Genomic DNA, 16,538 nt, shown 5'->3' on the forward strand with positions numbered 1-16,538 from the left:
ACTCAGCACACTATATCAATGCTCAACATATCCTGATACAATTAGTCTTCGAGAGGCCAAAGCCGAGGTCTAGTAGAATATGAAATTAGGTTGCACTATTATTTCAAATTATGGTTTTCAAGTGTCTAAGAATTATTGGCCATTATGATTAAGGTTTAAAAGAGTTTCTTAAAGTTGAAAATGTCTTCAGTGTTTCTTGTAGAGATTTAAATACATATAACGAAGCTGGTGTAAGTTCCCTATCATTATTTGGTTTAGAACTATTTGTATTGACAATTAAAGTGTTTGTGATGAGAGGAAGGTTTTTGTTCAAATTATGTTTCCTATGTATCTCGTTTAATATCTATTAGGTATGGCGAACCTATGTTATCATATTGTCCTTAATTTTGAGTAAGGAATTTGAGCCAAACCTTCAATAAATCTTGAAGTAGGAGTTGCAATTTCATCTTCATGTCAATTGTTTAACAATAGAGAAACAATAAAGTTTATGGGTGAAGAACATTAAATGATTCTTACAATAACATTTTCAGCGAGCATATGACCAGAATTGTATCATGAATGTTGCTTAGTGAGTGTGTGAGGAAACACAATAATGGAGAATATGGTTGGATTCTAGCACAAGACATCTTAATGACATGCGAGCATTATAACTGATAATTGTTTTTGTAAAGTTTCATCAGGGGACATTAAAGTGGTACATATAGTTGTGATTGTAAGGAAGATTAATCAATAATTAACTATAAGAGATAAGTACTTCTAACCTTGAATATTGATCATATACTTTTATGTAGTTATATCATGCAATAACATTGGGATGATAAATTATGTATGCTTCTATATTTGGGATAATTTAGTTTATGAACTATTTGTAGTCTCCCTCTGAAATGCTTTCAAGACAGATCTAGAAGCATAATAGAAGGCATTCAAGGGAGAAAGAACACTATGCTTGCAATCATGGGACTCAATTAAAGATATCTGATTTAGAGGAAGTAGACCATTTTGAGATGGTTTCTCTAGTGATCAAGAAATTGCAATAGTTTGAGGACTATGATTAATTAGATGAAGTTCGATGTGTGTAGATTGGAAGGCCTTTATAAAATTGCCTATGATGGAATGCTATACATTATCATTGAAGATCTAACAAACAATATTTTCTCTAAGCCTTCCACCAAAGTGAAGTTTTTAGCACTATTGAAGATAGGTTTGGAGATTTGTATTGAAGCAAATATTGAGAGGGGGTCTTATCATCAATGGTTACTTGAGATGTACTTGAGAAGTTTGAGGCGAAAGTGCTTATTCCACATTTTAAGAATATTCAAGATAGATCCACCCTTTGATATGTTTGTGGTGGATGTCATGTGAGTTATTACATGATCTCATGGAAACTTCTTAAGATATGACAATCTTTCTAAGTTATTTTTAGGTTATGGTTACTGTTGAAAGGTGGTGATCTTACAATAGTCTAACCTACTATCATGATGTCCTTAGAGATCATGATAATGAAGATCTCATGTCACTGAGTTAGTAGTTACTAATATATTACATTAGTCTCTTCTGCTATCATAATGGATGTCATAATGATGTCCTTGGAGATCATGATAGTACATATCTCATGTAACTAAGTTAGTAGTTATTGAGATATGACATGGTGTATACTATGAGACTTAGTATACAGAGACACCATGCACAAATATTTTCCTTGGTAGGCATCATGTGACTTGATGCCATTGCACATAGCAAGGGAAATAAAGTATGGTGAGTATCGTATGGTGGATATTCTTGAATGAACCATACTTTTGATGATGTCATAAGGTTTCATCTAAATGATGGATAGATGTTGCTATCCTTATGTTATCATATTGAAATGATAAATCAAGAGTACTATGTGATTGGTCAAGCTACAATCCTCGCTAGCTTAGAGGGAGTGTTAATGTTGTAGCTTCGGTCAAATTGAATTGATCTAAGGTACAAATTGTTTTCATCAACATATAGAAATCATCATGTGTTAACAAAGTAAGTAAGGAAGCAAGCACGCAAGCAAGCAAGCAAAAGTAAGGAAGTAAGTAAGCAAGCAAGCAAGCAAAAGTAAGGAAGTAAGCAAGCAAGGAAGCAAGTAAGCAAGCAAGTAAGCAAGCAAGCAAGCAAGGAAGGAAGTAAGCAAGCAAGGAAGTAGGTAAGCAAGCAAGCAAGGAAGGAAGGAAGTAATCAAGCAAGTAAGCAAGCAAGCAAGCAAGAAAACAAGTAAGCAAGCAAGCAAGGACATAAGTAAGCAAGCAAGTAAGCAAGCAAGCAAGCAAGCAAGTGCGTGTGTGCTATTGATTTGATTAATTCATCATTTATATTATGTTAAATATATCATTATGATGCCCGATAATAGCATCAATTTTGTGAAATTGATGATCACAAATAAATTCTCAAATATCTGATAACACAATGTTATCCTTGTAAACAAAAATGATATAATATTCTCTTGAGCCAATAACATTCATCATTGATGATTAACACCATGATTAGTTGCTATTAAACAACACCATTATCATTGGTTGTTTTGAGACGGGACACGTCGCATAGAGAGGCATGTCCCTACGTGGACAAAGTCCAAGCAGGGACATGTCTCTCTATGAGACATGCCCCTTTGGATAATATTTATATCAGGTTGCTCTTGGAAAGCACAACAATCCCAATGCAGTGCCATTACAAGTAGTAACCCAACATTTATTTGTTTATAACTCATCTTACAAGTTGACAACTCTACACAAAGACAACAAGAATAATTACATCAGTCACCATATCAAAGAGAATATATATATATATATATATATATATATATATATATATATATAAAGGTATTTCATTTAATCTAGTTTCTCGCCAAATCTTTGTTGCTTGCTAGAAAGAAGCCTAGTTCTTTGCAAACATAGACTAGAATTCTCTGCCACCATAAATTAGAAGCCATTGTGGTTGAAGGAATTTCACGAAATTCATAGTTGTTGAAACATAAATACACAAATCCCATTCATTGGTTTTTTTTTCATTCTACCTTTTCCCATTATAACTCATGTCACAAGTTACTCTTTGAACCCATTAAAAATGTCAAACCAAAACCTTGAACAATAGTCACATCACAATAGGCCGATAAAATTTCCCTAAAACATTTCCACTCTTTGAATAAAGTGAAAGCTACTTAGATTGCATATCTCCACTTCATGTATAATAGAATAACTTGTTAGATTAGTCATGGATCAAGAAGAATTGAAACATAACAAAACCACATAGCATGTTCCTATACATGATTAATAAAATCATAGTCAATTTTCAATCCTTACCTCATAATTAATAATCTCTTTTGACAGTAAAATAAGGAGCAATTTGCAATACTCATTATATTCAACCCCAATCACTACAACCAAACATGCGATCATGTCTAACTAGTATTCAAGATTCTAGTTTTAATCATTTTGAATAAATGTGTCCATCAGCTGATATTGGCATGTTGTGATGGTTAAGTTGTAATGTTATTGTTCTTGCCATCAATTGTCAACCCTCCCTAGGATGCATTTGTTATATGTTTTAACTAGAGACGACGTTTCCTATTTATGACCTTGCTGATTTACAACTCAGACAAGTAGTTCGTAGAAAAAATAAAATAAATGTTAACAGTTTTGCTAGTTCTAATGTTTAAACTTACAAGATTGAGTACCTCTTAAGTATATCATAGTACTATTGTACCACTATACTCACATGTACAAAATGGTACAATCAACAATTTGGGACTACAACTACTATTAGTCATTTAAAATATTTGAGTGCCAGACAGGAACCTCAAGCAAAACAAGCAAAACAAAGACCAGGTCTACAAAGAGAATCAACTAGAGAGCTTCCCACGTGTCAGGTTTAGGTTGAAGGTGGGAGATATAAAAGTAGCTAGAAATTAAGAGTTTGATAAATCACTGTAAGGGTGCTTACAATCTACACCAAAGTTCTACCAAATCCAACAAGAATTCATCAAACTGTAGGCCAGACTCATTTGGTACATTAATTTATATACATGGTCTTCCAACAACTAATTTTGTGATATTCCTTTTGCCATAGAATAAAATTTTGCCAATATGAATTTAAATCTTTGCAGCTGAAAAGAATGGCCTTCCAAAGCCTAATTTCATAACATTCCATTATCATGGAATATCATTTGCATGTAAGTTGCACAGCCTCTGTGAAATTGACTTTATAAATGGATCAACGTTCCATGAGATTCATATTCACGGTTCTCCACTGGTAAGAATAACGCACTCCAACACTACACAATTTCCATATACATTGCAAGAACAAAAGGTGACAAAAAGGAAGATCTGACAGTTTAAAATGGCATTTGCTAGAAAATTCATCATCATATATATGTAACCTCCATTTTAATTGTTCTCTTCCATTTCATCGATTACACCTTTTATCATTGTTTTCTCCTTTGGCCTGACACATAGTTTACTGTTTTGAACAATTAATCAAGCAGTTGAACCCGAAGTGCAGTTCTTACTAACATCATGAATTATTTGTGGCTTAGACAATAATATTTTTAAATTAGAACAAAAAGCTTTTGATTTCAAGGAAATTTGATCTTCATAGGTAAAATGAAGTGCTCAAAGAGAACGACAGGTTTGAGGTTTTCTTTGCTGCTAAAACAAATTCAGATGTACCCTAGAAGTAGCGGAAACAATTCCGTCCAGGCATGTACAAGTTTGTCAAATGAGTTAAGAGTCCTAATGAATTTTATGACGATTGGGAGACTTTGACAAATAGAAAGAGAAAAATATGACAGATTTCTCTTATTTCAAACAGGCCAGTCATGCTTAGATGCTTTCTTGAGAACAGCTGTACTCTGCAATCTAGAAGAACAGTCTTAGATTTGCATATTGACTGCCAATGTCTGGATGACTTACACTCGGTGAATAAATATGTGCAAAGTAGCAGCTGCTCACCATTGCTACTGTGCAGCTTCACTTTTCAGACATCAGGCAGTTGAACAATCGTATATGAAATCTACCAGGGGAAGACATTTGGAGAACTGGGTAAGCGTGCTGTCAGTACTTCTACTCCTGTCTCTGTTACCTGCATTTAAACAAACACACATCAGATATATATCCCTTTTATAATTCCACATATTTCCAAGAAAAAATGATTAAATGCTCAATCATGGATGAATATAATATGAATATCGTGCAAACCCCAGCCATCCTAAATATAAATGTATCCGACTTTGAAGGTTAAATGCCTTGGCAGAAGGAAATTTCAGAGATGTATATATCAACTTGCAAAGATGCCTGCCTCAGCCCTAAATAATTTTGAGAGCAGCTATTTGATTTTATACACATGAACCATACCTACATGTTTTAGGTAAAATCCTAATGAGATGTTCACCAGCTACACAGAAATAGTTTGCAACTCTTGTAAGTAAAACATTAATCAAGATAATGAACATATTGTTATGATGCTCCGTAAGTTAAAGATAAAGATCAGGCTAAATCCTACCTAATTGCTTGCTACTTGTAGAGAACTGGTTTGCATATCTCATGCAAAAGCCGTAAGTTCAAATTACTAACATATTACCCTGACGTCCTATAAGTGTATAAATATGACCTACATCATATAACAGATTCTACTAGCATATGCCATAATCCTTTGTGGTGAGACTGCAATTAGAATCCATTTCATAAAGTTGCAAAAAATGCATCATATTGAATCAATAATTAAATGATAAAAAAGCATTAAACGCTTATGCAAACTGAGAGTCACTATACTTGCTAGTATTGACAGCCCCCGTGTTAAATAGCAAAATTTGATCTGTCCTGGAAATGGGGACGTCCCAGAAACTCGTAGACTCTGAAACTCGTTCCTGGTTGCCCTATAAAGCATTAATGTTTGAGTTTTGCTAAATTGCCCAAGTTTGACTCTCATGTGAACACTCAATTTAAATTATTAAACAAAGGTTATATGTAGGTTTTATAATGCATATAAGCATGTTTTATTATCTTAATAAAGTATTCTCTGGGATCAGTTCAGTTTTTAGCCTAGGCAGTTTCAGTTGCTGGCCAATTGGGGTTGTTTCAGTGGGGTTTCTGGACACTTACTCTTTTCAACAAGTTAGTAGGCTCACTATTCTTGCCATTTCAAGGTTGGACTAGCAGCATCTTGTTGAGACCTTTTTGACGAGCTATCACACATACATATCCGAGTCTATCTAATCAATGATTTTAATGCCTGAATATTTAATTGATTAATTAATAAAGTGACTATATAAAATAAGTTTACAATATTAAACACCAGTTTATTATTATGGGCACTTTATTTCCTTAGTGGGGAGAAGTATTGTTTTTTAAACAGAAATTAAGAAACAGAAGAGAGAGGGAAAGCAAAGAGTCACCAAGTTGTGTTTAAACTTTAAAAGAAGGAAGAGGAGCTCATTTTAGCATAGTTTGCTTTATGAATTTGAATTTCATTCTCTCTTTAAGGGTTTATGAAATCTTCATCTTTGAATAGATGAGAGGACAGAAACCCTCAATCTTGGACGGCAGATGAAAACTCATTGTCAGCTAGAGACATCACGCAAGTGTTTCACATTGTGTTTTAGATTTGTATCTTTCATATCCAATCTTCTTGTATTTTTTGTAACTATGATTGGATTTCTTGGTTATTTTGCTGAAGAACTTAAATGAAATATTATTTCTGAAAATGTACTTTTGCTGGAGATTTATTACAATAACATTTTGAGACTTCTTTTTATTTGGGTGGTTGGTGAAATCTGAAATACATTGCATGAAATTATTTGTTTAAAACTTTTGAGATTGGTTATGAGATTTGACACAAATATCTTGTTAGGGATATTATAGTGGTATCAGAGCATCAAACCTACCATTTGTTGTTGGTAAAATGTATAGAGTAGCCGACGGGTAGAGTAGTATCTGAACGGGCGAGTGACGCTTGAGTCACCCCTTCGGAAAGGTATATGTGCACGTCCAAGATAGACTTTGGAATCATCAGTTGTAATCATTGTGATTATTGTAGTCATTGTATTCAGATTGTAATCAGCAAGTGAATATATGAATAAAGTATATGTTCTGCATTGAATCGTGTTACACGTGTTAAGCTTTTACCCTGTACGGTAAACATTTGGCGTCATTGCCCGACGAACCTGGAATGAAGGAATGATATGAAGATTAATGCCAAATTTGCTAAACAAAGATAGGAACAAGGTGAAAGATAAGGATGAACTACGTACAACACAAGAAGTTTTAATTTTAGCATAGCAAGCAGAGACTTCAGCAGATTGCCGAGGGGCACCGAAGGGGTGAAGAGGCACAGATGGAGGGATTGCACTCGCCTAGTAGGTTGAGGAGTGCCGAGGAATTGCTAGAGGAAACTCAACAATGCTTAAATTTGGTGGAGGAAACAAGGAAAGAGTTCCTTAACCTGTATACGCCGAGGGGGAAGTGTCCGAACGGAAGGGAAGCAACTCGCACGGCTTGGAGTGCCAAGGGAGCACGAGCATGGAGTGATCTCTTCGTTCCTGATACACCGGACGAATGAATACAGGGGGAGAATAGAACATCACTTGAAGACTTTTCACCAGACAACGCGGTTGTTGGAAACAAGACTGTTATACAGAACAACGCGGAAGTACAGAACAGTGCGAAAGTACAGAACAACGCGGGAGTTCAGAACAGTGCAGGAGTGCAGAACAACGCGGGAGCTCAAAATAGCGCGGGTACACAAGTACCTCAGAATCAAAGAAAAGTAACGATGGCAAGTCTTAAAGAAAAATTACCCAAGTTTCGCGATGATGGTTCAGCAGACCCTATCAGACATTGTAAAACGTGTGAAACCATATGGACGGCGAATGGTGTGATGGATGAGGATGACTGGGTGAGACAATTTCCAGCGACCTTGCGGGGTGTGGCGATAGATTGGTTTTTTGACACCAGCCCTCAAAAACTCAATACATGGGAGAATGTTAAAAAAGAATTTATAGTAGAATTCAGATTGCTCCGAGATGATAATGAAATAGTGGCAGAAATATACAATACTAAACAAGGAAAGAATGAAACAATCCGGACTTATGCCAGATGATTGAAAGAACTGATTGGAAAGATGGAGAGTCAACCAGCAAATGGTTTGAAAAAACGATGGTTTGTGGAGGGGCTAGGATCGACTCTTAAAAAGAAAATGAAGATTGTACCACTGTCATCGTACATCAATGTGTATACTTGTGCCATGGATTTGGAAAGTGAACAAAAGACGAGTAAGAAGCAAAAGCATATATCTTTTTATTCAGAGGGTTCGTCCTCAAAGAGTAGCAGTAGCGATGAAGAGTCGAACAAGAAGGTGAAAGCATTACATAAAGACATGCTTTGGATGATGAAAGAATTCAAGAATTTAAAAAAGAATCCGGACACAGTGAAAGGAGAACTGTGGTGCACAGATTGCAAGGAGGATGGCCATACGAAGGGTTCATGCCTGAAGAAGCAGTTTTGTGACATATGCCAGGTAGCGGAACATTCACTGAAGGAGTGTCCATTTAACTTGAAAGCAAAAGGACACCAACAGGTGTTACTAACGCAAGAAGCATCCAATAACAGCAATAACATGAGAAATGATGCAACTTCGGGTGGATATCGGAATAATAATAGATGTGGAAGGGGTGGAAACAATAATAATAACAGAGGACGGAGTAGAATATAGTATGATGCGAGCGGACGGCCGATGATATAGTGCCGGGCATGCAATCTTTAGGGTCACTTCGCTAGGGACTGTCCTACGAAGGAGACGCCACAACTACTGTGCAGATGGTGTGGTCCAGGGAAGCATGAAGATTCGAAATGTCAAAACAAGGCGTAAATCTATTAAGTATTGAAACGTGTGATGAGAAGGTATTGACAATCACACGGGAACAGGCAAGGAAAGCGAAATATCTGAATGTGGAAGAAGAGAAGGAAAGGTTACAAAAAGCCCGAATGGAGATAGAAAAGCAGATGAAAGTAGAGAAGTTACCAATGAAGGACACTGCTAAAACATCAAAAAGAAACTTGGCAGAGAAAAGCATGGTGAAACAGATAATGCAAATGGAAGTGTCGATTAAACTAAACGACCTTCTTCTCATGATGCCACAGTTACGTACAGCTATTATAAATATGACGTCATCTCCGAGGGTGACAGAGGAAGCAAAGGATAGTAAGGAAACAACGGCAGCAACAATAGACCCAATGTTGGCACTTACGATAGGTAGACACCCGACAATGGTGGAGATGGGCATTCTGGGTACTGTGCTGACGGATACAATAGTAGATGGAGGATCAGGAGTGAATGTGCTACCGGAAGATGTTTGGAAAAAACTTGGACAACCAACACTATGGCCACCTACTTTCTAGTTAAAGCCGTTGGGAATTCTGATGGCATAGCCGGTAACAATCGGGACACAACCCTTTTTACTAAATTTTTTGGTCGTTCCATTGAAGAGAAGAGGGTATGACGCCATCCTAGGGCGAGGGTGGCTAGTGCAGGCAAAGGTAAAGCACGATTGGAAGCGGAACACCCTATCCATGGAGAAAGGAGGCAGGAGATTTATAATTGATTTACATACACAAATGGTAGGAGAAGAAGCAACGTCGTTGGACTCAGAAGGTGAAGGCGAGAGTGATGACGAAGGGAAAAAGAGGATGGAATCGGATGAAGAAGGGGTGTTGAGATTAGGAGGGTCAATTGATGATGACCTAGATTCAGTAAATGGATTGCTACACTGGCAAATGGAAGATTATGAGGTCTTTCCGAGCTGCAACATGTTGAGTGTCGAGGAAGAAAAAACAGGCAATGAGTTTCCAAAGGAGTAAAGTGAACTGAAGGAGGGAGAAGCGCAGGTGGATAAAACATCGGCCCATATGTTCAATAAAGATAAACCAATGAAGTATGAAGAGCCTACGGTGAAAACAATGAACTTGGGTGATGAAGAAAATCCGAAGAACATTCTTGTAGGAAATATTGGAACCTAGTGTTGAAGGTGGTAGCATTCAGAATATTCATGGAGTACAAAGATGTTTTTGCTTGGACGTATAAGGACTTGAAAGAAGTACCACCAGAGCTATGTATCCATTAGATACCATTAATCGGAGGTGCGGTACCTATGCAGAAGCAGCCGTACTGGATGAATAAGAACTATGCAGTGCGGGTCATAGAGGAAATTGACAGGATGCTAGAAGCAGGAATCATTTTTAAAGTATAGACAAGCGAGTGGGTATCGCCGATCATGATATCCCTGAAAAAGGACATGGCACAGATAAGAATATGTGTGGACTTCCGATGTTTGAACACCGTAACAATTAAAGACCCGTTTCCAATACCCTTTACAAATAGCATTTTGGAGGAAGTAGTGGGGCATGAAATTTATTCATTCATGGACGGATTCTCGGGGTATAATCAGATATCCATTGCAGAGGAAGATAAGTGAAAAATGGCATTCATTGTGGAGGATGGAGTATATGTATACAATAGGATGCCGTTCGGATTGTGTAATGCCTCGGCGACGTTCCAAAGGATTATCTTATACATATTTGATAAAATGTCAGTTGGAAATTTTAAGGCATTCCTAGATGATTGGTCAATTTTAAGCATAGAGGACAAACACATAATGGCGTTAGGAGAATGTATGGAGAGGTGCAGACGAGCAAGATTGGCGTTGAATCCAAAGAAGTGTAGATTTATGGTGCCACAGGGAAAGCTGCTTGGACACATAGTTTGTAAAGAAGGATTGCAGACGGATCCGAACAACGCCTGCGTGATCTTGGAGATGTCACCCTCGACGGATGTGTCAGAAGTGAAGTCATTTTTAGGGCACATCGGGTATTATTGGAGATTTATAAAAAAATTTGCAAAAATTTCTTATCCACTGGACAAACTCACCTGCAAGGGTGAATCATATAGATGGGAGGCTGAACAGAATGAAGCTTTTGAGGAACTGAAGACAAGGTTGGCTACGGCTCCGATTTTGGCCTATCCGAATTGGGATAAAGAATTTCATGTCCATGTAGATGCATCAAATTATCCCATCGGAGCAACACTGGTGCAGAGTGGTTAGCACGGGTTGGACCATCCAGTATACTTTGCAAGTAGATTTTTGTCGAAGGCAGAGGAAAATTATAGTACTATAGAGTGAGAGGCGTTGGGAATGGTATATGCAGTACAGAAGTTGACATTACTTGTTGGCCACTCCCTTTGTATTCTATGTAGATCATTAGGCGCTGCTATACTTGGTGAATAAGCCAATTATTTAAGGAAGAATAAGTTGATGGTTGTTATTACAGGAGTTCACATTTAAGATTGTGGTACGGCCAAGAAAGAGTCATGTGAGTGCAGATCACTTGTCGAGAATAAAATCGAGGAAGCCACTTGAGGGGGTTAATGATGATTTTCCATATGTGCAGCTATTTCACGTTACAGTAGTACCAGCTTGGTACACATGGATAGGAGAATACTTATTGACAGGGTAGTTTCCAAGTGACATGCCACCAAATGAAAGACGAAAACTGGTATTGAAGAGCAAAACGTTCTAGTTAATCAATGGACTATTGTATAAGATGGGACCGGATCAGATTTTGAGGCGGTGTGTTCTCGAAGAAGAAATTTTGAAAGTACTAAAGGAAGCATACGAAGGCCCGGTAGGACACATGGGGCTGGATACTACTGCATGGAAGATACTTCTGGCAGGTCTATGATGGCCGACCGTATACAACGATGCCAGGGAGTGGGTCGTTGCATGCGATACATGCCAGCAGGTTGGGAAACCATTGAAGAGAGATTTTATGCCTCTGAACCCCTCGCACGCGTAGGAACTTTTTGAGAGATAGGGACTAGATTTCATTGGACCACTGAAGGTGAGTAAAACAAGGTGCCGATATATTGTGGTAGCAACGAAGTACTTGACTAAATGGGTGGAGGCACGGGCATTACTAGACAATTCAGTAGTAAGCACAACAAGAGTTTTGTATGAGTAAATTATTACAAAGTACGAGATCCCCCTCCAGTTGACAAGTGATCGGGGAGGACACTTTGTCAAGCATGTTATCAGAGTGCTCACTACGGAGTTCAAGATTTACCACTCATTGTCGAGCCCGTACTATCCAAGGGCTAACGGACAAGTCGAAGCAATTAACAAAATCTTGGTTGGAGTAATTTATAAATCCTGTGCTGTTGAGGGAGAGGACTGGGAAGAAAAGTTACCATTTGCTCAATGGGCATACCGTACTTCATACAAAGTGACTATAAGGCATACCCTGTTCCAACTGATGTACGGGTGGAGGCAATGGTACCAACAGAGTTCATGGTACCGAGTTTAAGGATAGCACTCGAGAACAAATTGGGTGACATGGAGAGCTTATGGGAGAGACTGTACAATTTGAACAAACTTGATAAGAAACGATTGTAGGCGCAGTGGGCCATCGAAGTAACACAGAACAAGAGGAAGGCATGGCACGACAAACACTTAAAATTAAACAACTTTAAACCTGGTCAATTAGTACCATAGTTCCGAGAATTGCGTTGAAATCGCATGAATCGCTGATTCGGCGATCAGATTCATGCACCCCGATTTTTTTGGTGTTGTAAATCATGATTGGCGAGAATCGCCTGAATCGCTAGTATCGGTGATTCACTCCAAAAATCGCCAAAATCGGCCACGTGAATCGGCTGGTGGCAGCAAACATGTTTAGTTGGAAATAATAATAAAATCAATTATTTTTTTCGCTTTCTTTTTTACCTTTCCTCTTTGTTATAACCCTAAAGGGCCTTCTAATTGTTAAGCATGAGTAGAAGAGAGGAAAAGTGAGAGAGAAGAAGAGTAAAGAACCATAGGTTTTAAAATAAATAAAAAACGACAAATAAAAAATGTTTAGAATGCATAACAAACGATGCCCAAGGGAAGGGAAAGACATAATCAGGTAGTAAAACATTAGTGGTTCCTAGAAAGAGTGTGGAATCAGAAGAAAATCACAAAAATACTGTGTTCCATGCAGTTTTGTGTGGGTTTCAGAGTGCTAATTTGGTCTTGGAGGCGAGGACAGACCCCACCTTGTATCGCAACAGGGAGCGCGCCTGGGGGACCCCGCGGAGGCCCTGCCCCTCGACCCTGCTAGGGGCGTTGCCCCCTAGACCCCTAGTCACTACAGTTATCAATCGTGGGAAGTCTGACCAGTTGATGAGAACTGAAGCTGCTATAGGCATGGAGTGTCTGTGGTCGAGAGAACAACAGAGCAAGCCTTTTGAGAGGGGTGATACACTTTGAAGCACTTGGAGTAGGTGTTGGATGTGAAGCTGTCTTATAATAACTAAGGCAGCTGTCTTATAAAAACTCTTTACTCCATGCGGTAAACACAAACTTCCATGTTTATGTATGTTAAGTTTTAACTTCTATTTGATGATGTTATAGTGTGTTTAAGTTATATTCAATAACGAGTGCATGAAATAAGTCTTAAATTGTTAAAATCTCTACATTTAAAGGGTTTTTCCAAATTTGTCGATTCATCACCAATTCATGATTCGATTCGGCCATGCCAATTCCGATTCTCGTAACTTTGGTTAGTACTAAAGTATAATGGGTGAAATGAAATCGGGCCTGGGAAGTTCAAAGTTAAATGGATCGGACCGTACAAGATATGGGAAGTTGGATATAATGGTGCAATTAAACTATGGACATTGGATGGAAAAGAAATACCAGATGTAGTAAATGGGTCAAAGTTAAAGATCTACCATGAAAGGAATAATCCCCCGCCGACAACCAGTTGAGGAAGAAAAATGACTGCGAATAATGTATATATGTAAATAATGTATAATATTTGAACATAGTTTTAAAGTGTGAAGTAGTAAATTAAAAATATTAAGAAAAGACAGTTTGAAAATCAGAGAAAATGTGATAAAAAGTATATAAAACACAAAAGAGAAGTATTAAGATAAGTAATAAAGCAGAGAACTGTATAAGTAATGCCGTACGGCCTAGAGAAGTGTATAAGTGATGTTGTATGGCCTTGAAGGAAAGGCATAACATATAAAACTAATCATATTGGAAGAATAAGAAAAGACCGTACAACTAGAGAGTAGAAACAATCGAAAGCCGTATGGCTACGGGGAGGAAGAAAGATAACCGTACGATTGATTTGGTTAATGGAAGCCGTACAGCTGTACGGAGAAGTGTGAAGAGAAAGTGAGCAAAGTAATAAAATAAAGAAAAAGGTGAACTATAAAAATGATGGCGTACAGCCTTAAAAAAAAAAAAATTGCAAATAATGAGAAGTAGAAACACCGAACGACACTTGGCACATGAAAATAAGAAAGTCCATACGGCTATTGAGTATTGCAAGAAGAAAAAAAGAGCCAAATTCCGTACGGACTTAAGAAAAAAACATTGAAAGTAAAGCCGTACAGTCAAGAGGAGAATAGAGGAGGAACATATTTAAACCGTATGGCCATAAGAAGAATACAAACCAGGAATTGAGACCATGCGGTCAAAGACTTCATACCAACGAAATAAGAAACCGTACACCTAGCTGCAAACCGTACGGTGGGAAAACATTATTGGCACATGAACAATAGGCTATACAGTGTTAAGAAATTGCCAAAGTTAGAATTTTTAACAGAAGGAGAAAGTCAGGAAGAGATCATAAGGACCATAAGGCCGCAGAAAGCTGAAATATTAAAGAGGAAGTGGGTAGTATGGCGTATGGCTATGAACCATCTCAGAAAAAGCAACCGTACGGACGACTGGAGAAAATTAAATAAATATTGAAAGTAAAGACTGTATGTGGGGAAGGATTTGAAGCAAATAAAAATACAGAAGGGTGGACATCATAGGGGTTGAGAAGCATTGTCAAGGAGGTAAAAAGAACCTACAAATTAAGAGCCGTACAATGAAAGGAGCTTGCCTTAGCTCGGAATAAGAAAGCCGTACGTAGGAGGAGTTAAAGCAAGGAAGCCGTACTAAGCAGGAGGAATTAAGGAAGACGTAATAATCAGAAGGAATTAAAAGCTAAGCTGTATCATCACCTCCGAAGCGGAATTCAATAAGTCGTACCATAGAAGCCGTTCCACATAGTTTGAAAAAGCCGTACAGTATAGAAGTCAAGACGAGAGGAAAGTGTGGAAAACTGTATGGAAGTAGTAACTTCCTTAACCGTTTGAGATTGATTCACAAAACAACAAAAGCCTGACAGTTATGCGATCAGCTGGAAAGAGAGCTTGGAAGAGGAAACTGGACGAGGACACTGCCATGAACAAGAACACGAAGACACTACCTTCTGGAATTCGTGTAGCAGGAGGAACCTATACAGGGACTGGTGCAGGAACTAGTGTAGGTGCAAGTAAGAAGAAAGCTAAGCAACCGAAGCAGTTGGGAGACATTCCTACAGTACAGAGTATCACATTCGAAGGGTTAAATGGTGTAGAATGCCGGAAGTGGTGGCAGGAGAATCCAGATAACCATCTGTTGTCGGTATAAATTGTGTATCAGCCGACGGATCCCTTCGGAAAGGAAATTGTGTATCAGCTGACGGGTCCCTTCGGAAAGGAAATTGTGTATCAGCCGATGGGTCCCTTCGGAAAGGTTTTTGTTATGTAGCGACATGTTGTATGTGGCCGACGGACTCCTTCGGGAAAGTTCTTCAGAAAGTATTTATAACCCCTTCGGGAAGCATTGTATTCATCAGATCATATCATTCAAGCATAATGTACTGTTTGGCATATGCGAATAATAATAAGAGTTCTACTATTCGAGTTCGTGTTCATTATCTTTGTGCAATTCTTAATTAACCTATGTGGTAAACATTTGGCGCCGTTGCCCGATGGACTTGGTACGCAGCCAAGCGGATATGAATTAAATGCTGAATCAGTTGAACAAAGATAAGAATAAGCTGAAGGAAAAAGATGACATACGCGTCGTGCAGAAAAATTTAATTCTGCCTCAGCAGACAGAGCACCGAAGGAGATTCCAGAAGATTGCCGACGGAAAAAGGAGTGCGGAAGGATTGTTGGAGACTCGAAAACAGCTTGATTTGGTGGAAGAAGTGAGGGAGGAGTTTCTGAACTTGCATACGCCATGGGAAGAGAATCCTGACGGAAGGAGATCGACTCGCACGGCTCGGAGTGCCGAGGGAGCATGAGCGTGGAGTGACCTCTTCGTTCGAGATATACTTTCGGAACAAACAACTTCGGTTGACGAAACCTCTTCACCAAACAGCGTGAAAACAGCGCGGGTGTTGAAAACAGCGCAGAAGTCGAAAATAGCATGGGTGTTGAAAAGAGCACAGAAGCCGAAAACAGTGCAGGTGTAGAAAACAGCGTGGGTGTGCAGAACAGCGCGGGTGTCCAGAACAGTGCAAGTGTTGGAAACAGCGCGGGTGTGCAGAACAACGCAGGTGTTCAGAACAGCGCAGGTGTTCAGAACAATGCGGGTGTTGGAAATAGCGCGAGTGTGCAGAACAGCGTGGGTGTGCAGAACAACGCAGGAGCTCGGA

The 16,538-nt window shown here is 38.5% G+C and overlaps 1 protein-coding gene across 1 annotated transcript in view; it reads right to left on the reverse strand.

The window, feature by feature from the left end:
• Positions 1-4,368: 4,368 nt before the first annotated feature.
• The window catches only part of LOC149532355 (methionine aminopeptidase 1A-like), a 270,451-nt gene continuing 258,281 nt past the window's right edge, over positions 4,369-16,538 (reverse strand). Inside the window, exon 18 of the mRNA XM_089807592.1 lies at positions 4,369-5,103. Coding sequence (XP_089663718.1) covers positions 5,035-5,103 — 69 coding nt within the window. The 3' untranslated portion in view covers positions 4,369-5,034. The remainder of the gene's footprint in view (positions 5,104-16,538) is intronic.

The sequence above is a fragment of the Cupressus sempervirens genome, chromosome 10 (assembly GCF_028749045.1).
Source record: "Cupressus sempervirens isolate cs-2001-9-10 chromosome 10, ASM2874904v1, whole genome shotgun sequence".
Lineage (NCBI taxonomy): Eukaryota > Viridiplantae > Streptophyta > Pinopsida > Cupressales > Cupressaceae > Cupressus > Cupressus sempervirens.